At 44.9% G+C, this 21134-nt stretch overlaps 1 protein-coding gene across 1 annotated transcript in view; it reads right to left on the minus strand.

Annotated features, from left to right (window-relative positions):
- The window catches only part of LOC134337748 (uncharacterized), a 49474-nt gene that overhangs the window by 1517 nt on the left and 26823 nt on the right, over positions 1 to 21134 (minus strand). Inside the window, exons 5-9 of the mRNA XM_063032975.1 lie at positions 14033 to 14212; positions 11705 to 11821; positions 2168 to 2254; positions 1296 to 1443; positions 843 to 894 (exon numbers count right to left, since the gene is read on the minus strand). Coding sequence (XP_062889045.1) covers positions 866 to 894; positions 1296 to 1443; positions 2168 to 2254; positions 11705 to 11821; positions 14033 to 14212 — 561 coding nt within the window. The 3' untranslated portion in view covers positions 843 to 865. The remainder of the gene's footprint in view (positions 1 to 842; positions 895 to 1295; positions 1444 to 2167; positions 2255 to 11704; positions 11822 to 14032; positions 14213 to 21134) is intronic.

The raw sequence follows: 21134 nt of genomic DNA on the forward strand, positions 1-21134 counted from the left end.
CACAGACCTCCAGTCAGAACAACACTTGCTGCTTCACTTCGTTTGGCTGTATTCATGGGTACGGTTGAAAGAGAATTGAACTTAAACTATGAACCACTGGCCTCTGTTTCTGTGCTCACACCACACTAGGGATGATGCAACTACAGCTCAGAGCGTCAGAATTCTGAGTTCAATTCCAACGTCTCCTGTAAGGAAGTTTGTATGTTTCTTCCCGTGTGCACGTGGGTTTCCTTTCACAGTACAAAGATGTACCAGTAACGAGTGAACTGGTCGCTGTAAGTTGTCCTGTGAGTAGACCAGGATTAAATTGATGGGTTCTGGGCAGTGTGGCTCAAAGAACCAGACACCGTATCTCAAAATTAAATAAATTTTGCGTACAACCCAAGTTTGTGGTTTCTCCCCCCCAGAATTTAACCTGTTCATCGCAAATATATGAGCAGGCTTGTTCCTGAGGTCATTGTGTTAATGGTGGATTCCTCATGGTGCAATGCAGAGCGCTGTGCCCCCACTCCCTTCCAGAACCGGGAGACACAGAGGTTCACGGTGGGGGCGGGAGGGAGAGGTGGACCGTGCTGCATATCCTCCAGAACCTGGAGAAGACATCAGGTGAGGGGGAGGGAGGAGATGTGCAGTGCTCCACACCCTCCAGAACTGAGAGACACAGAGGTTTACGGTGAGGAGGGAGCGTCAAGTCGTTCTTCACACCCTCCAGAACTGGGAGACACAGAGGTTCACGGGGGGGGTGGGGTGGGGGAAGAGCAAGCTGAGCAGTGCCCCACACCCACTGGAAACGGGGACACAGAACCACGGTGAGGGCGGGGAGAGAAAGAGAAGATGCTCACCGTTGACGATCCGATCTCCCTGCCTAGGGATGGGAGCTGGCCGAGGCAGACTCTGAGAGAGACAGGGAAGAGAGATATGTAATGTGAGATGTTTTACAAACAGCTCACCCACCTGTGAAGTTAACCACTGACCCACTGATCTGCAGATACCGGCTGTGCCTCAAATGACAGCCACACCCCGGGGTCAGAGTTTGTGGGTTCAAATCCCATTACAGGAGCTTTGCACAAAACCAGGTCAGTGTTCCAGCACCTCAGTGTGGCAGAGGGCTGTATCGAGGGGAGGTGGGAGAGTCATTCCAAGGGAGAAGGGGGAGGGTTGTACGGAGGGAAGAGAGGAGTTCGTAAAGGGTAGGGAGGATGTTCCGAGGGGAAGGGGAATGGTGCCATTGAGCATGCTTTACCTCCCTCCCCAACCCCCCCAAGCCTGCATCATGCACACCAACACTGACCCACCTCTTTCAGGGATTCGGTCACTGAAGCAGCCAGGGGCCCTGAGCATTGAAAAGAACAGGCCGGATTTGACAATGACAGCAATGACCACCCCGATTATTCCATCGGCTTTCCAGGCATTGGTTTCCAGGCGTGTCCACAGGATGGTGATCTTCCCCAACACCATGGAACAGGGAAAAACACGTTAACGTTCTGAGCACTTCACAGAGACACCAACAGTAGGATTATCTTCTATGGACGGATAGCAATCGTATTGACCGCAACATCTACGGTTGACCATGATCAATGAGGGGCCTCCATGTCTAAAAATCAATTGTTGCTAACGCCAGTATGTGGGGCTAGGTGAAATTGGCCTGAGGGACAGGGCAGGGTTCAGACACCAGTGAGATAGCAGGACAAGGGAAACAGTTCCCGGGAGGTGAGAGGTGAGAGGTCTGCTCACCTCTGTTGAACATTGCAGGCAGGCTATGTTGGCACTGGAATGTGTGGTGACACTTGCAGCTGCCCCCAGCACATCCTTAGGCAGTGTTGGTTGTCAATACAAACAACACATTTCACTGTAGTTTCTAAGTATGTTGAATAAATAAATCTAAATCTGAATCTGAGCTGATGCTCAGTAAACCCAAAATCCCCCAGCTGTTTCACCACTGCTAAACCCCAAGAATCCTATCAGTGAGTGAAGGAAATGTTACACTCCAGATCACTGCTGACATTATCGGGATCGTTTGGTTAACACCATCAGCAGCATCTGATATAAATCTCCCCCCCGCCACCACCCCCACTTTGTGAATGTCCAGAATATGCAGAGTTATGACCCCCCGCCCCAATCTCTAGCCTCAAAGTAGGAAGAAAGAACCTTTGTGCTGCCCACTCACCAGGTAGATCAGATAACCCAGGTAGGCCAGCTCTGGGAGATTCAGCACCAGGAATATCCAGATGAGATGCTTCTTTTCTCTTAAAATCTGTAACAAGGAAATGGCCTGCTCACAATTGTGAATTCAGTCAGCTCCACCATGGGCTTGAGCATTGAGACATCTTTGAATGGTGATGCCTCAAAAAGGAAGAATCTGTCATTGAGGACCCAATCACCCAGGACCTGCCCTCTTCTCATTGCTACCATCAGGGAGGAGGTACAGGAGCCTGAAGACACACACTCAACGATTCAGGAACAGCTTCTTCCCTTCTGCCATCAGATTTCTGAAAGGACAATGAACCCATAGACATTACCTTTCATTTTGCACTGCTTATTTGATTTAATGTGTTAAATATATTCTTATTGTAAGTTTCGTTTTTTTATGCATAGCACTGTACTGCTGCCCCAAGCAACTAATTTCATGCCATATGCCAGTGACATCAAACCTGATTCTGACCTTCAAAGAGCCAGACCCACTGGGGTCTCCAGCACAGCCTGTCTCTCAGCTAAACGGGCAGCAGCGCTTTACCGAGAAACCTTGCCATCTCTGGTTCAGCACACACTGGGCAAAAAAATCTTATTTCCTGCGCCCCATAGCCCATGATTCCTGTTCCCGTGTTCCTGTGTCCTTTAACCGCTGGCAGATGTCACCGTGGCTGTTTGCAGCCTATGGAAGTCTAACCGGGGAAATGACGTGGCATTGAGAAAGAGAGAAGCTTCAGTGTGGTGGGTCGCTTGGATCACATTATGACAGCCAGAGCTGTAACCATGGCTTCCGGTCATGGTTGAGACTGAGGTCAGGTCTATGGCTCTTTCGGATGGAAGCCTACTGCCTCCCCACCTCAGCCTGAGATCTCCACAGGTCACGTTGGACATCCATAGAGGGGACACAACAGAAGCTCATCAGAACCTGAGGAACCCCTTCCCTGCTTCAATTTCTGTCACCTTATTTACGACAATCCATAGCATCCCGGGGCTCTGACCTACCTGACTGGAACAGTTCCCAGATTCACATCATTAGCCTCTTTCACTCAGAGGGTAGAACCTCGCCATGGACGGTCCCAAGGCCGGCTGTGAGAGGAAGAGGGATGTACGTGGGGCTAGCTATCCTAGCCCGTAAAAGCCCAAAGATACAGAAGCTCCAAAGACCTCATCCCTTGGAGAGGAAGACGATTCACTGCCTGAGGATACAAGGCAGCTGCAGCAGGTCTCAGTGGCGGAATAAGCTTTAACCAGTGGCCAATCGACATCTAGGATTAATTAGCGAGAGCAAAGTAAAGTACGACAGCAGCCATCACCTGAGTGGATATAGTCAGAGTGGTGATCTTGAGGCTTTAGCTCTTTGAGGTTTCAGCGAACAGACGCTTCACTCAGAACACAAAGAAAAGCAAAGCTCAAGTTTTTTCATTCTCTTTTTTATATCTGCTCAGCTAGGACAGTAGATATGTCAGGCAGGATACTGAAATGCTCCTGTTGTGGGATGTGGGAAGGCAGGGAGACCTCCAGTGACCTCGACAACCACACCTGCGAGAAGTGTATCCAGCTGCAGCTTCTAACAATCCACATTGGGTTGGAGCTGGAAATGGATGAATACTGGATCATTCGGGAGGCTGAATGGGTGATAGGACATATAGAGAAGTAGGTATATCCAAGGTGCAGGACACAGGAAACTGGGTGACAGTCAGGGAGGGAAAGGGGTTAAGGAGCCAGTGCAGAGTACCCCTGTGGCCATCCCCCTCAACAACAGGTATATCACTTTGGATACTGTCGGTGGTGATGACCTAACAGAGGAGAGTCACAGTGGTCAGGTCTCTGGCACTGAGTCTGCCTCCGTGACTCAGAAGGGAAGGGTGGGGGGAGAAGAGGCACCCTGTGGTGATAGGGGATTCATTAGGGGAACATACTGAAGGGTCTGTGGATGATAAGGAGATTCCCAGATAGTATGTTGCCTCCCGGATGCCAGGGTCCAGGATATCTTGGATCAACTCTTTAGCATTCTTAAGTAGGAGGGTGAACAGCTAGAGGTCGTGGTCCATGTAGGTACCAATGACCTGGGCAGGATGAGTGGCCAGATTCTGCAGAGGGAGTTCAGGGAGTTAGGTGCGAAATTAAAGGGCAGGAGCTCCAGGGTTGTGATCTCAGGATTGATACCCATGCCACATGATATTGAGGCGAGAACGAGGAAGATTATACAGTTTAATATGTGGCTAAGGAGTTGGTGTAGGAGGGAGGGTATAAGATCCTTGGATCATGGGCTCTCTTCCAGGGAAGGTGGGACCTGTACAGAAGGGATGGTTTGTAGCTGAACTGGAGGGGGCCTAATATCCTAGCGGGAAGGTTTGTTAATGCTGCACAATGGGGTTTAAACTCCAGTTCAGGGGGTTGGGAACCAGACTACCAGAACAGTTAGTGGACAGATTGTGGAGGCAGGTATTGATAAGACCTCAGATAAAGCTAAGAATCAAAATGTTGAGCATAATGCAACTAGTGTCCTAAGCTGCCTAAATTTCAATAAAATTAGTATTGTGGGAAAGGCGGATAGTAGTGATGAAAATGAGGTAGCTGGTTTACAAACAGAGGCAATGTGCAGTGAGGAGAGGCTGTTGATAGGGCAAAATTGCAGTCAGCAGCATGAGTTGTATCATAAAAGGCGGGAAAAATCGAAAAAGGTGAACACAGGACTGAAGGTGTATCTGAATGCACACAGTATACAGGATAAGGTGGATGAACTTGCAGCACAGTTGCAGGCATAATGTTGTAGGCTTCACTGAATCATGGCTGAAAAATTAAAGCTGGGAGCTCAATGTCCAAGGATACACCATATATCGAAAAGACGGGCAGGAAGGCAGAGGGGGCAGTGATGCTCTGTTGGTAAGAAATGAAATCAAATCATTAGAAAGAGGTGACATAGGGTCAGAAGGTGTTGAATCATTGCGGATAGAGCTAAGGAACTGCAAGGGTAAAAAGACCCCGAAAAAGAGTTGTATACAGAACCCCAAACAATAGTGAGGAAGTGGCCTACAAATTACAACGGAAGATAGAAGATGCATGTCAAAAGGGCAATCTTACAATAGTCATGGGGGATCTCAGTATGAAGGTTGGTGCTGGATTACAGGAGGAGGAATTGCTGGAGTGCCTACAAGATGGCTTCATAGAGCAGCTCGTGGTTGAGCCCACTAAGGGATCAGTTATTCTGGATTGGGTGTTGTGCAATGAACCAGAATTGATTAGAGAGCTTAAGGTAAAAGAACCCTTAGCGGCATTTGATCATAATATGATTGAATTCACTCTGAAATATGAGTAGGAGAAGCTAAAGTCAGAGGTATCAGTATTACAGTGGAGAAAAGGGAATTACAGAGGCATGAGCGAGGAGTTAGCCAGAACTGATTGGAAAACAACAGCGCGGCAGCAGTGGATGGCATTTCTGGAAGCAATTCAGAAGGCACAGGACATATACATCTCAAAGAGGAAGTAGTATTCTAAAGGAAAGATGACACAACCATGGCTAACAAGAGAAGTCAAAGCCAATAGAAAAGCCAAAGAGAGAGCATATAATAGAGCAAAAATTAGTGGGAAGTTAGAGGATTGGGAAGCTTTTAAAAACCAAAAGGTGGCAACTGAAAAAGTCATTAGGAAGGTAAAAATGTAATAACAAAAGTAAACTAGCCAATAATATTAATACCAAAAGTTTCTTCAGATACATAAAGTATAAAAGAGAGGCGAGAGTGGATATCAGACTGTTGGAAAACAATGCTGGAGAGGTAGCAATGGAGGACAACAAAATGGCAAATGAACTGCATAAAATATTTTATATCAGTCTTCACCGTGGAAGACACTAACAGTATGGTAGAACTTCCAGGGTTCATGTAGTGTGTGAAGTTACCATAACTAGAGAGAAGGTTCTTGGGAAACTGAAAGGTCTGAAGGTGGATAAGTCACCTGGACCAGGTGGTGTACACCCAAGAATTCTGAAAGAGGTGGCTGAAGAGATTGTGGATGAACTCGCGGATCTTTCAAAAATCACTAGATTCTGGAATGGTTCCGGAAAACTGGAAAATTGCAAATATTACTCCACTCTTCCGGAAGGGAGAGGGGCAGAAGAAAGTTAGTCAGAAGTTAGTCTGACCTCAGTGGTTGGGAAGATGTTGGAGTCCATTATTAAGGACAAGGTTTCAGGGTACTTGGAGGCCCATGATAAGACGGGCCATAGTCAGTATGGTTTCCTTAAGGGAAAATCCTGCCTGACAAATCTATTGGAACACAGGAGTCTGCTTAACAAGCTACGAGCCCATGGTATTACAGGAAAGATTCTAGCATGGATAAGGCAGTGGCTGACTGGCAGGAGACAAAGACTGGGAATAAACATAGAACATAGAATAGTACAGCACAGTACAGGCCCTTCAGCCCACAATGTTGTGCCGACCCTCAAACCCTGCCTCCCATATAAGCCCCCACCTTAGATTCCTCCATATACCTGTCTAGTAGTCTCTTAAACTTCACTAGTGTATCTGCCTCCACCACTGACTCAGGCAGTGCATTCAACGCACCAACCACTCTCTGAGTAAAAAACCTTCCTCTAATATCCCCCTTGAACTTCCCACCCCTTACCTCAAAGCCATGTCCTCTTGTATTGAGCAGTGGTGGCCTGGGGAAGAGGCGCTGGCTATCCACTCTATCTATTCCTCTTATTATCTTGTACACCTCTATCATGTCTCCTCTCATCCTCCTTCTCTCCAAAGAGTAAAGCCCTAGCTCCCTTAATCTCTAATCATAATGCATACTTTCTAAACCAGGCAGCATCCTGATAAATCTCCTCTGTACCCTTTCCAATGCTTCCACATCCTTCCTATAGTGAGGTGACCAGAACTGGACACAATACTCCAAGTGTGGCCTAACCAGAGTTTTATAGAGCTGCATCATTACATCGCGACTCTTAAACTCTATCCCTCGACTTATGTAAGCTAACACCCCATAAGCTTTCTTAACTACCCTATCCACCTGTGAGGCAACTTTCAGGGATCTGTGGACATGTACCCCGAGATCCCTCTGCTCCTCCACACTACCAAGTATCCTGCTATTTACTTTGTACTCTGCCTTGGAGTTTGTCCTTCCAAAGTGTACCACCTCACACTTCTCCAGGTTGAACTCCATCTGCAACTTCTCAGCCCACTTCTGCAACCTATCAATGTCTCTCTGCAATCTTTGACAATCCTCTACACTATCTACAACACCATCAACCTTTGTGTCATCTGCAAACTTGCCGACCCACCCTTCTACCCCCACATCTAGGTCGTTAATTAAAATCACGAAAAGTAGAGGTCCCAGAACAGATCCTTGTGGGACAACACTAGTCACAACCCTCCAATCTGAATGTACTCCCTCCACCACGACCCTCTGCCTTCTGCAGGCAAGCCAATTCTGAATCCACGTGGCCAAACTTCCCTGGATCCCATGCCTTCTAACTTTCTGAATAAGCCTACCGTGTGGAATAAAGGGAGTCTTTTCTGGCTGACTGACAGTGAATCATGGTGTTCCACAGGGATCTGTGTCAGGAGCGATTCTTTTTACGTTATATGTCAATGATTTGGATGATGGAATTGATGTCTTTGTTGCAAGGTTTGCAGACGATATGAAGATAGGTAGAGAGGCAAGTAGTTTTAAGGAAGTAGAGAGGCTACAGAAGGACTTAGACGGATTAGGAGAATGGGTAAAGAAATGGCAGATGGAATCCAGTGTTGGGAAATATACGGTCATGCATTTTGGTAGAAGAAATGAAAGGGTTGACTATTTTCTAAATGGAGAGAAAATACAAAAAAAAACACTGATGTTCAAAGGGACTTGGGATTCCCTGTGCAGGATTCCCTACATGTTAGTTTGCAGGCTGAGTCTGTGGTGAGGAAGGCAATTGCAATGTTAGCATTCATTTCAAAAGGACTAGAATATAAAAGCAAGGATGTAATATTGAAACTTTATAAAGCACTTGTGAGACATCACATGGAGTATTGTGAGCAGGTTTGGGCCCCTTATCTTAGAAAGGATGTGCTGAAACTGGAGAGGGTTCAAAGGAGGTTCACAAAACTGATTCCAGGATTGAATAGCTTGTCATATGAAGAGTGTTTGATGGCTCTGGACCTGTATTCACTAGAGTTCAGAAGAATGAACGGTGAAAGGCCTCGATAGAGTGGATGTGGAGTGGATGTTTCCAATGATGGGAGAGTCTAAGACTAGAGAACACAGCCTTGGAATAGAGGGGTGTCCTTTTAGAATGGAGATGTGGAGGAATTTTTTTAGCCAGGGAGCGGTAAAACTGTGGAATTCTTTGCCACAGGCAACTGTGGGGACCAAGTCTTTATGTATATTTAAGGCAGAGGTTGATAGATTCCTGACTGGTCAGGGCATGAAGGGATACGGGGAGGAGATTGGGGCTGAGAGGAAAATTGGATCAGCCATGATGAAATGGCAGAGCAGACTCGATGGGCCAAATGGCCTAATTCTGCTCCTATATCTTACGGTCTGGGGACAACTTGAAGAACTGGCCCATGACAATGAACTCTGGCGAGCTATTGTTGGCAGTCTATAACCCAGGAGGTGTGATGGGTTTAAGTATGTGAGCACTCAGAGGATGGTGAGAGTGGAATGAGCTGCCACCGCAAGCGGCAAGTGCAGGTTCAATGCAACACTAGGGAATTTTGGATAAGTACACGGATGGGAGGGGTATGGAGTGATATAGTCCAGGTACAGATGGGACTAGGCAAAAGATCAGGCTGGCATGGACTAGATGGGCTGAAGGGCCTGCTTCTGTGCTGTAGTGCTCTGTGACAAGAATCAGAATCAGGTTTATTATCACTGACACAATTTGTGAAATTAGTTGTTTTGCAGCAACAGTGCTTTGCAATACATAATTAAAAACTTAATTAAGAAGTTACAATAAAAGATACTTAATAAAATAAGTAAGTAGTGCAAAAAGAGGGCAAGATAGTGAGGTGAGGTGAAAGAAAGTCAGAGGATGACGATGGAGAGAGCGATCACCATCTCCAAGCTAGCTGCTCTTCAGAGGGTCAGTCTGCTCACTGACTCTGCCGTCAGAAACACTTTACTCATATGACAATAAGGTCATTCTGGTATTTGTTAAATTGCAGGATAAACAATGACCCTGTTAAAAATAGTGAAAAAACGAGGAACAGAAACAATTGCCAAAGCCAAATGTTCAGTTAAAGGGAATAGGGTGGCGTCGAAACCCTCACCGTTTTGAGCCTCTAAGAAACTGATAGCCAGTCACATCGTGACTGAACACCACAGCTTTCTGCTTTAGCAAAGAGCCACACTGAAGTGTCAAAGCAAGTATGTGTCACCATATACTGCCCTGACATTCATTTTCTTGCAGGCATTTACAAGAAAATAAATACAACAGAATTTATGAAAAAACTACACATTAACAAGTCTTTCAAAAGAAGATGAACTGTGCAAGTAATTTTAAAAAAGTAAACAAATAGTAAATAACCCTGCACCCTCAGTTCCTCAGACACAGATTCACCTGCAAAATTAACTTTGTCTTACCCTCACCAGCACGTGGCACAGACAGAGATCCACAGATTATACCCTGACGGTCCTGCTTTTCAGCTTTCTGCCTAACTTCCTATACTCTCTCTTCAGGACTTCCTCCCTTTTTCTACCTATGTCATCGGTACCAAAATGTAGCAGAGTTTCCGGATGTTCACCCTCCCCCTTTAGAAAGCTGTGGACCTGATCCGCGACATCCCTGGCCCTGGCATCTGGGAGGTTACATACCATCTTGGTGTTCCTTTCACATCCACAGAATCTCCTGTCTGCTCCTCTAACTGTTGAATCCCCCATCATGGCTGCAGTCTTCTTCTCTCCCCTTCCCTTCCCTTCTGAACCACACAGCCAGACTCAGTGCCAGAAATGTGGTCGCTGCTAAGTCAACCCCAACAGTATTCAAAGCAGCATGTTTGCTAGCAAGGGGGAAGTCCACAGTGGTACTCTCCACTGGCTTATTTCCCTTTCCCTCTCCTGACAGTCACTCAGGTCCCTGGCTCCTGCAAGGTAGGGATGAATATCTCCCTGCATCTCCAATCCATCACCTCCTCATTTCCCACACAAGCCGAAGGTCATCCAACTGCAGCTCCGGTTTCTTAACACAGTCTCCAAGGAGCTACAGCTCATGCAGATGTAGTTATCAGTCTCCCAGAGTTCCCACATCTCACACAAAGAACATAACATTAACCCTGGACCCATTCTCAGCATACTAGATATGTACTACCAGAAAAAAATGTACTAGAAATTTTCTTACCTACTTAGAACCTCCACCTGTGCTTGCCCAAGCTTGTTCATGCCTAAGCCTTTTGAGCCAAAGCAGTGCCACTCTAACAATGCCCTACTCCAACAATGGCCACTCCACTTACACCTCCTTTCTCTTTATTAGCCCCATGCAGATTGCCGCCTGCCAAGAAAAGAACCAAAAATTCCCCAAGCTCTTTTTAATCCTCATGCTACATCACCAACGACTTCTCGCACTGATTACTGACTGCCAAGTAAAAAAGGTAAGGTGTGTTGTGTTTGTGTATTAACCTTAGTTGAATTGAACTGAATTGACTTTATTTCTTACATCCTTCATATACATGAGGAGTAAACATTTTTATGTTATGTCTCCATCTAACTATGCAATGTGCAATTTACAGTCATTTATACTAAATAGTATGTACAACAGAACAGTCAATATAACATAGAAATACAATTGTATCAGCATGAATTAATCAGTCTGATGGCCTGGTGGAAGAAGTTGTCCCGGACCCTGTTGGTCCTGGCTTCTATGATGCTATACCATTTCCCAGATGGTAGCAATTGGTAGAGTTTGTGGTTGGGCAGACTCAGGTCCCCAAAGATCCTTTGGGCCCTTTTACACACCTGTCTTTGTAAATGTCCTGTATCATGGGAAGTTCACATCTACAAAAGCACTGGGCTGTCCGCACCACTCTCTGCAGAGTCCTGCGATTAAGGGAAGTACAGTTCCCATACCAGGCAGTGATGCAGCCAGTCAGGATGCTCTCAATTGTGCCCCTGTAGAAAGTTCTTAGGATCTTGGGGCCCATACCAGACTTCTTCAACCGTCTGAGGTGAAAGAGGTACTGTTGTGCCTTCTTCACCACACAGCCGGTATGTACAGACCACGTGAGATGCTCAGTGATGTTTATGCTGTGGAATTTAAAGCTGTTCACCCTCTCAACCCCAGATTCATTGATGTCTATAGGGATTAGCCTGTCTCCATTTCTCCTGTAGTCCACAACCAGCTCCAATAAATCCGACAGTAAGAATAAAAACTCTGAATAAAGCTTCTATCTCGGGTGATTTTTGAGAAGGTGTTTAACTCATTGCTGTGTATAAACTGTTCGCACATTGAGAAACACTGGTTGGCACCCTCTGTTGGATGTGACGTGAAAGGGATGTAAAGGAAGGCAGGCTTTTCACTCGTTATACTTACCGCTTTGAGGCCAAGTAAAGCTTTGCTGATTGCCCAGAGGATACCCACTGCCAAGATGATGGTGTCACACAAAGAGAGATGAGGAGGCAATGCGATCAGGAGAATGTACAGGCAGAGCTGAGGGAGGAGGGACGTATGTTAGTGAGGCTGCACGGCTGTATGTGTCCATGCTTGGGTCAGGAGAATGTACAGGCAATGCTGCAGGGCAGAAGGTACTTGTGAACCCACTCTCCACTGAAACTACCCAACCCTTCCCAAAAACCCCCAAGCTCTGTGCGGACCTTGGGAAGGGTGGTAAGACTTGGTCTAGTGATTTCCCCAACACAAAGCCAAGGGCATGGACCCTGGAATCAATTCTCCTTGGAATAAGGAATTGAATCTCCAATGGAGATAGAAAAAGCACGTCAGAATAACAATGTTAGATAGTCATGGGAGAGTTCAATACGCAGGTAGTTTGAGAAAATTAGGTTGGTGCTGGATCCCATGCGAGAATTTGTAGAATCCCAATGAGATAGCTTTTTAGAGCAGCTTGTGATTGAGTGCACCAGGGGATCAGCTATTTTGGCTTGGTAATGAACCGGATTTGATTAGGGTGCAGAGGGTAAAGAAACCCTTCGTAGGCAGTGATCACCATATAGGGTCCTAAGATGTAGGAGCAGAATTAGGCCATTTGGTCCATCGAGTCTGCTCCACCATTCAATCATGGCTGATCCTCTTTCCCTCCCCCCCTCCCCCCCCCCCGGGTAACCTTTGATGCCATGTCCATCAAGAACCTATCAAGCTCTGCCTTAAATACACCCAATGACCTGGTCTCCACAGCTGCCTATGGCAACAAATTCCACAAATTCACCACCTTTGGCTAAAGAAATTTCTCTGCATCTCTGTTTTAAATGGATGCCCCTCTACCCTGAGGCTGTGCCCTCTTGTCCTAGACTCTCCCACCATGGGAAACATCCTTCCCACATCTACTCTGTCTAGGCCTTTAACATTCATAAGGGTTCAATGAGACTCCCCCCCATCCTTCTAAATTCCAGTGAGTGCAGACCCAGAGCCATCAAACGTTCCTCGTATGATAACCCTTTCATTTCTGGAATCATCCTTATGAACTTCCTCTGAACCCTCTCCAATACCAGAACATCTTTTCTTAGATTAGGAGCCCAAAACTGTTCACTATACTCAAGGTGAGGCCTCACCAGTGCCTTTTAAAGCCTCAGCACCACATTCCTGTTCTTGTATTCTAGACCTCTTGAAATGAATGCTAACATTGCATTTGCCTTCCTCACCACTGACTCAACCTGGAAGTTAACCTTCAGGGTGTTCTGCACAAGGACTCTCAAATCCCTTTGCATCTCAGATTTTTGGATTTTCTCCCTGTTTAGAAAATAGTCTGCACAATTATTTCTACTACCAAAGTGCATGGCCATACATCTTCCAACACTGTATTTCATTTGCCACATTCTTGCCCATTCTCCTAATCTGTCTAAATCCTTCTGCAGTCTACCTGTTTCCTCAATACTATCTGCCCCTCCACCAATCTTCATATTGTCTGCAAACTTGGCAAAAAAAGCAATCTATTCCATCATCTAAATTATTAATATACAGGATAAAAAGAAACAGTCCAAACACCGATCTCTGTGGAACACATCTGGTCACTGGCAGCCAACCAGAAAAGGATACTTTTATTCACACTTCCTGCCTCCGACCAATCAGCCAACGCTCTAACCATGCCAGTAACTTTCCTGTAATGCCATGGGCTCTTTAACTTGGTCGTTCCCTTGTCACAATTGTACTATTTTGCCATTTGAGTATTTATTTCTTTTTGGAATGCATCTATCCTGCACCTTCCTCATTTTCGCTAGAAACACACAATTGCTATATTACATGCCTTGGCTTTGACTTCCCTTAATCAGCCACGATTGCATTATCCTGCCTTTAGAATACTACTTTTTAAGGTAACTTATTTTTATTCTTTCTTACTTGTCTTCTAATATTTGTATGTCTGTGCACTTGTAATGCTACTGTGACACTAATTTTGTTTGGGATCAATATAGTATCTGTCTACCTATGGGGGTAAAGTCATTGGGTATATTTAAGGCAGATATTGATAAATGAGGGTGTCAAAGGTTAGTGGGGAGAAGGAAGGAGATTGTGGTTGAGTGGGAAACAGATCAGCCATGATCAGATGGAGCAGCAGACTCAATGGGCCAGACGACCTCATACTGCTCCTATGTCCTACAACACAAGGGCAATAATGGAGTAACTGGTAGGAAGCTGCACCCTGTGTTGGGAGGGGGGGTCAGTGTTCACAGCACACGTACACACACTCACCTGGACCTGAAGATCAAAGGTGACCAAGGAAAAGCAGAGGTTCTGGGTGATGTAGCGGGACTGCTCACTCTCCAGGGCCCCCCCTACTCGGAAGGCCATGAGTTTGGGTCTTTTCATCAGGTAGGCGACACTTACAAACATCAGAAATATTCCGAACGCCATGCTGCAACCAAACTTGACCTGAAACACACCGGAAGAATCTAGCATGGTCAGTCTGATGCTGTGATCGTGTGTCAGTCAGCAGCCTGGCCATCCAAAATTTCAGTATCCCCCTCAACCCCCACCCACCGAGTAAACACTCACAAAAGCAGCCCAAAATTGTGCAGGACTAAGCACAGACCCTACCGTCCAAAACGATCGAGATGGTGCGGAGGACATCTACAAGTGCCAGGATGCTGCCTGGATTAGAGAGCAGGTCTTATAAGGAAAGGCTGAGTGATCCTTTGGAGAGGAGGAGGATGAGAGATGACTTCACAGATGTACAAGATGATCAAAGGTATAGATCGAGTGGACAGCCAGAGACTTTTTCCCCAGGGTGGAAATGGCTAATACGGGGGGAGGGCATATTGGAGGACAGTATAGGAGGGATGCCAGAGGTGGGTTTGTTTATTTGTTTTACACAGAGAGTGCCAGGTACATGGAATGCATTGTCAGGGGTGGCGGAGGAGGAAGATACTTCAGGGACGTTTAAGAGATTCATAAGATAGCCATAAGGATGATGGAAGAATGGAGAGTTATGTCAGAGGGAAAGGTTAGTTTGATCTTGGGGTAGGTTAAAAGGTTGGTACAGCATCATGGGCCAAATGTCCCGTATGTTCTATGTTCTACATAATCCCTCCATCCACCATGGACACAGTGGCTAGAGCACGTACCATCAGGGCGTTCAGACATTCTGTTGCGGTTGGTGAGATTACATTCAGACTACTATGTTCTGGTTTGGTGGTCCTCTTACAGGCAAGATGCTAATAAACTGGACAGAGCGCAGAAAGGATTCACAAGCCAGGACTTGAGGGAGAGGCTGGAAAGGCTGGAAAGGCTGGGGCTTTACTCTTTGGAGTAGATTGAGAGGTGGTCATTCACAGGTGTATGAATCATGAGGGGCGCACAGTTTTTCAGAGTTGATAAATCAAGAAGTAGAGGATATTGGAATCAGGTTCAATACCGCTGGCGTATGTCAGGAAATATGATGTCTTGTGGTAGCAGTACAGTGCCTCCACTACTATTTGATATTGCCTTGGAACCGCTAGCTATTGCCCTTCATGACTCCCCTAATATATTTGGTATTACCCGTGGAAATGAGACTCGTAGATTATTACTATATGCAGATGATCTACTATTATGTATTTCTAACCCAGGAAAATCTATTCCAGCGGTATTAAACGCAAACAACAGGAATTCTGCAGATGCTGGAAATTCAAGCAACACACATCAAAGTTGCTGGTGAACGCAGCAGGCCAGGCAGCATCTGTAGGAAGAGGTGCAGTCGACGCTTCAGGCCGAGACCCTTCGTCAGGACTAACTGAAGGAAGAGTGAGTAAGGGATTTGAGTTGGAGGGGGAGGGGGAGATCCTGTCCCATGATCCTCTCGTATCCCCTTTTGCCTATCACCTGTCCAGCTCTTGGCTCTATCCCTCCCCCTCCTGTCTTCTCCTATCATTTTGGATCTCCCCCTCCCCCTCCAACTTTCAAATCCCTTACTCACTCTTCCTTCAGTTAGTCCTGACGAAGGGTCTCGGCCTGAAACGTCGACTGCACCTCTTCCTACAGATGCTGCCTGGCCTGCTGCGTTCACCAGCAACTTTGATGTGTGTTGTCCGGCAGTATTAACTTTGCTTGCTCAGTTTAGTAGCTTTTCTGGTTATAAACTGAACCTAGGTAAGAGTGAACTCTTTCCATTAAATATGCAGGTTCCCATTTATAGAAACTCCCCCATTTAGAGTGATTACTGATTATTTTACTTATTTGGGAGTTAAAATTACTAAGAGACATAAGGATCTATTCAATTTCAACCTTTTACCATTAATTAATCAGGTTAAACAACTGATTACTAAATGGTCCCCTTTGTCTCTATCACTGATTGGCCATATTAATGCTATTAAAATGATTATTTTACCCAAATTTTTATATTTATTTCAAGCGATACCGATTTTTGTTCCTAAATCTTTTTTTGATACTATTGACTCTAAATTTTCCTCTTATATATGGCAAAACAGAAATCCCAGATTAAGTAAAAAATACTCACAGAAATCTAAGAAAGAGGGTGGTTTGACATTGCCTGTCCTAAGATTTTACTACTGGGCAATTAATATCCGATACTTAATATTTTGGACTCAAGATTGGAATACAACTCCAAGCCCACATTGGGTAAACCTTGAAGGCCATTCTGTACAAGGGTTTTCTTTAGCTTCCATTTTAGAAGCTTCACTGCCTTTTGCACTATCTAAATTGAATAAACAAATTTTCGACCCTATAGTTAAACATACATTGGGAATATGGTTTCAATTTCGTAAATTTTTTGGCCTGAATGAATTTATGTTATCAAGCCCTATTATATCTAATTTCTTTTTCCAACCCTCGGTAATGGACCAAGCCTTTTTGATATGGAAAACAAAAGGTATAATATGTTTTCGTGATCTATTTCTGGATAACTATGCCTTTTGAGCAGTTATCTGAGAAATTTGATTTGCCTAGATCCCATTTTTTTAGATACCTACAAATAAGAAATTTTTTAAATACTATGTTGCCTACCTTTCCGACTTCAAATCCTTCTACCATTTTTGATAAAATTTTAGGTTTTAATCCTTTGCAGAAGGGATTAGTAGCAATAATTTATGATATAATTATGAAATTACAGCCAGATATATCTGATAAAATCAAAAATGAATAGGAAAGGCAACTTCAACTTCCCTACCTATAGAGAAATGGGAAAAAATTTTTCAATTAGTTAGTACTTCTTCTCTATGTGCTAGACATACATTAATACAATTTAAAGTAGTACACAGAGCTCATATGTCCAAAGATAAACTAGCTCGTTTTTATTCCCATATAAACCCTACTTGTGATAGATGTCACTCTGAAGTGGCTTCTTTAACTCATATGTTTTGGTCCTGTCCTCTTTTGGAAAAATATTGGAAAGACATTTTTGATAGTATTTCAACAGTTCTATGCTTCGATTTAAAACCCCATCCTACTATGGCAATCTTTGGATTGCCAATGGTAGAACATAGATCTTTGTCTTCTTCAGCCTGTCGAATGATAGCTTTTGTTACTTTAATGGCGAGAAGATCTATTTTGTTGAACTGGAAGGAAACTAATCCTCCAACTACATTCCAATGGTTTTCTCAAACCATATTAAGTTTAAATTTAGAGAAAATTAGAAGTGATATTTTTGACCCTTGTTAAATTTGAAGAAACTTGGAAACCTTTTATGCAACATTTTCATATGATGTAATCTGACCTTTCCAAATCTTTTTTCTAAACTTAAATTATATGATGAGAGGAGCGGAGTTAACGAATTTATTGAACGTGTCTGATACAAGCTGTTGGTCTAGCCCTGTTTTGCTTTTTTTTGTGTTTTTTTTTTCTCTTTTTCTTTTGGGGTTTTTTTGTTCATATATTTTTTTCTTTTTATTTCTTTTTTTAATGATTAATCTCATTATGAGTTTGGAAGTCTTTTATATCTATGTTACTTAAAATTCATTTTATATATGCTGATGAACATTTTTCCAATCTCTTTGTACCCACTTTGTAATTGAGTGTATAATTTTGAAAAATTAATAAAAAGATTTAAAAAGAAAGCAGTACAGTGCAATACATAATTAAAATACTATAAATTACAACAAAATATTACATTGAATAAGTAGTGCAAAATGGAAGGGGAAGAAGTGCAGTAAAGTTCATGGGTTCATTGTCCATTCAGAAATCTGATGGTGCAGGGGAAGAAGATGTTCCCAAATCATTGACTGTGTGTTTTCATGATCCAGTACCTCCTCCTTGATGATAGCAATGAGAAGAGGGCACGTCCTGGGTAATGGGCGTCCTTAATGATGGATGTTGCATAGGATGAAGGTGGAAGGGAAGAGAGATTTAATAGGAACCAGAGAGGCACCTTTATCACCCAGAAGGTAATCGGTCAATGGAGCGAGCCAGATATATTAATGACATTTAAAAGACATTTGGACTGATATATGGACAGGAAAGATTCCGAGGATACGGGACAGGTACTTGGATTGGAAAGGTTCAGGGGATAGGGGACAGGTACATGGACAGAAAAGATTTAGAGGGATACTGGGCAGCTATTGTGGACAGGAAAGGTTCAGAGGGTCACAGACCAAACGCGCATATGGGACTAGCTTAGATGAACATCTTGGTCAGCATGGGGCTGTTAGGTCGAATGACCTGCTTCTACGACTCTCTCTACAAAAGGCAGTGCAATTACTCAACGAGACCAGTATGGCACCTCCTCGCACACCCACAATCTCTGCTACCAACAATGAATGGCACAGAACCCCTCCAACCTGTGTACTGTCCCGATTTGGAACAACAGTTATACATTTCACTTTACTCCCCTCATCTCCACGGGTTCTAAAACCCGGACCCCCTTGTCAGACAACACTGTGGGGACCCCCCTCAGCTCCCAGACTGAGGACAGCAGCTCAACCCCACCCGCAGGAGGGACACCAGGCTCCAGCAACAGAGGTGGGTCCAGGTTCGAGAGGAAAGCAAAAGAGGCTCGGAACGTTTCCCAATTGTAGAAGAGAGCGGCTCACTGTACCTGGTAGAGTGCATGCAGAGAGACAGAGTGAGTCAATGTCTCGGGTCACAGGACAGACCACGACAGATCAAACAGATTTCAGTAGGGAGTGAGGACAGAGGGATACAGGGATGGAAGTGGCAGGGTGGAGGGACACTTAAATCTTCTCCCTCTCACTTTATAACAAACACTACAGCACAGGAACCGGCCCTTCAGGCCATCTAGTCTGTGCCAAACTGTTATTCTGCCTAGTCCCATCGACCTGCACCTGGGCAATAGCCCTCCATGCCCCTCTTATCCATGTACCTATCCGAACTTCTCTTAAATGTTGACATCAAACCCACATCCACCACTTTCACTGGCAGCTCGTTCCACACTCTCACCACCCTCTGACTGAAGAAGATCCTTCTCATGTTCCCCTTAAACATTTCATCTTTCGCCCTTAACCCATGACCTCTACATTTGGTTTCACCCAGCCTCAGTGGACAAAGCCTGCTGCCATCTATATGCCTCATCATTTTTTATACTGTACCTCTATCAAACCAACCCTCATTCTCCTACGTTCTAGGGAATAAAGTCCTAAGTTTGGACATCCCCACTCTCTACCGTATCATCTTGTAAACCTGTAGCATATCAGCTCTCAGCCACCTTTGCCCTGGGGTGACAGTCTCTCCTGAACTCGAAGTCTCCAGCCCGGGCTACACCCTGCACGCTCTCTCACTCCTTCCCTCTTCCTCCAGTGTGGTCACCAGAGCCGCACCCCATCCTCCAAGAGCAGCCAGACCAACCATTCATACAGTAGTAACATGGCATCCCCACTCCTGTAGTCTACGTCTTGGATTTATAGCATCAACAACTGGGGTTCAATTCCTGTCACTGTCTGTAAGGAGTTCGTATGTTCTCATGACAACGTGGGTTTCCTCTGGGTGCTCCAGTCCAAAGACGTAGCAGTCAGGGTCAGTCAGCTGGTGATGGAAGCATGACAACACTTGTGGGTTGCACCCAGAATATCCTCAGACTGTGCTGGCTTTTGATGCCAATGACACATTTCACCATATGCTTCAATGTTTTGATGTATATGTGATAAATAAAACTAATCTTAACCCTATCTACCTGTGTCTCCCTTTTCAAGGAACGAGGTACCTGAAGACAAAATAAACACAAGAGATTCTGCAGATGCTGGAAACCCAAAGCAAAACACACAAAATGCTGGAGGAACTCAGCAGGTCAATGTTGCAGGTCAAGACCCTTCATCAGGACAATAGAACGACATGGACTGAGAACCGTGAACAGGCAAAAAGCAGAGGGGGAGTAAATGGGAGTTTCTCCGATTATAACCAGGGGGATGTCGCAGGGGTCAGTGCTTGGACTTCAACAACTCCCTGTCTACATGGACAAACCAGCTGAGGGAATAATGTGCTGATGATTCAGAAGTGGACATGGTTGAGGGTGGTGTGGACGTGGGGGGAGAAACTGAGAACGATTGAGAACTTGTCCAACAGAACAGATGTAGGAAACTTTAACCAGTCCTGATGAAGGGTCTTGGCCCGAAACATTGACTGTTTATTCCTCTAAATGGATGCTGCCTGACCTGCTGAGTTCCTCAAGCATTTTGTATGTGTTGCTCATAGCATCTGCTTAAGATGTAGAAATGTGCAAAGTTTATGCCCAGGGGCATGTTGGTATTGAAAGGTACCACAGACATCCCACCCTGCAAAAACTCATTTCAGGGAGGTAGCACCATCAATATGCAGGAGACTCCCAGAATTTCTGGGAGAGGTGGGATGTCTGGGACCAGAAGTGTTTGAAGAACCACTTGAAAGCCTCTTGTAGTCCAGCAAGAACAAGCAATGGACCAAGTCACTGTTTTGCAGAGAACCTGTGCTCTGTTCACAGAGGACATCCCAACTCCCAGGTGTAAATTACTTCACTCCTGTTAGAATCCACTCCACCATCAACGGCTCCAGACTCGGCTCCTAAAGGAGAAGGGTAACGCATGGGGTTAACAACCCCATCCTGTAAACAAATCAGCTACAGAAACAGCGACAAAAGCTCTAAAGATATCCCTGAGAGGACGGATCTTTGAAGATGAGCTACAGCTTGAAAGACTGGCCCAGGACAGAAGACACAGGTGAGCTTTTGTCGGCAGCTTATGCCCCAGCAGAAGTGCTGGTCTAAGAAGAATTACATTTTCTAGAAGTCACATTTGATTCCTGATTGGTATGTGTAAAATGGTGCACTTAAAGTGGGGGTTTTAAGACAAAGTAGAGCCAGTTTGGAATGTGGTGATGCCCTGAGAATGTGCAGGAGTACACTATCTAGAGATTAGATAACAGTGAAGATCACATT

The sequence above is a fragment of the Mobula hypostoma genome, chromosome 25 (genome assembly GCF_963921235.1).
Source record: "Mobula hypostoma chromosome 25, sMobHyp1.1, whole genome shotgun sequence".
NCBI lineage: Eukaryota > Metazoa > Chordata > Chondrichthyes > Myliobatiformes > Myliobatidae > Mobula > Mobula hypostoma.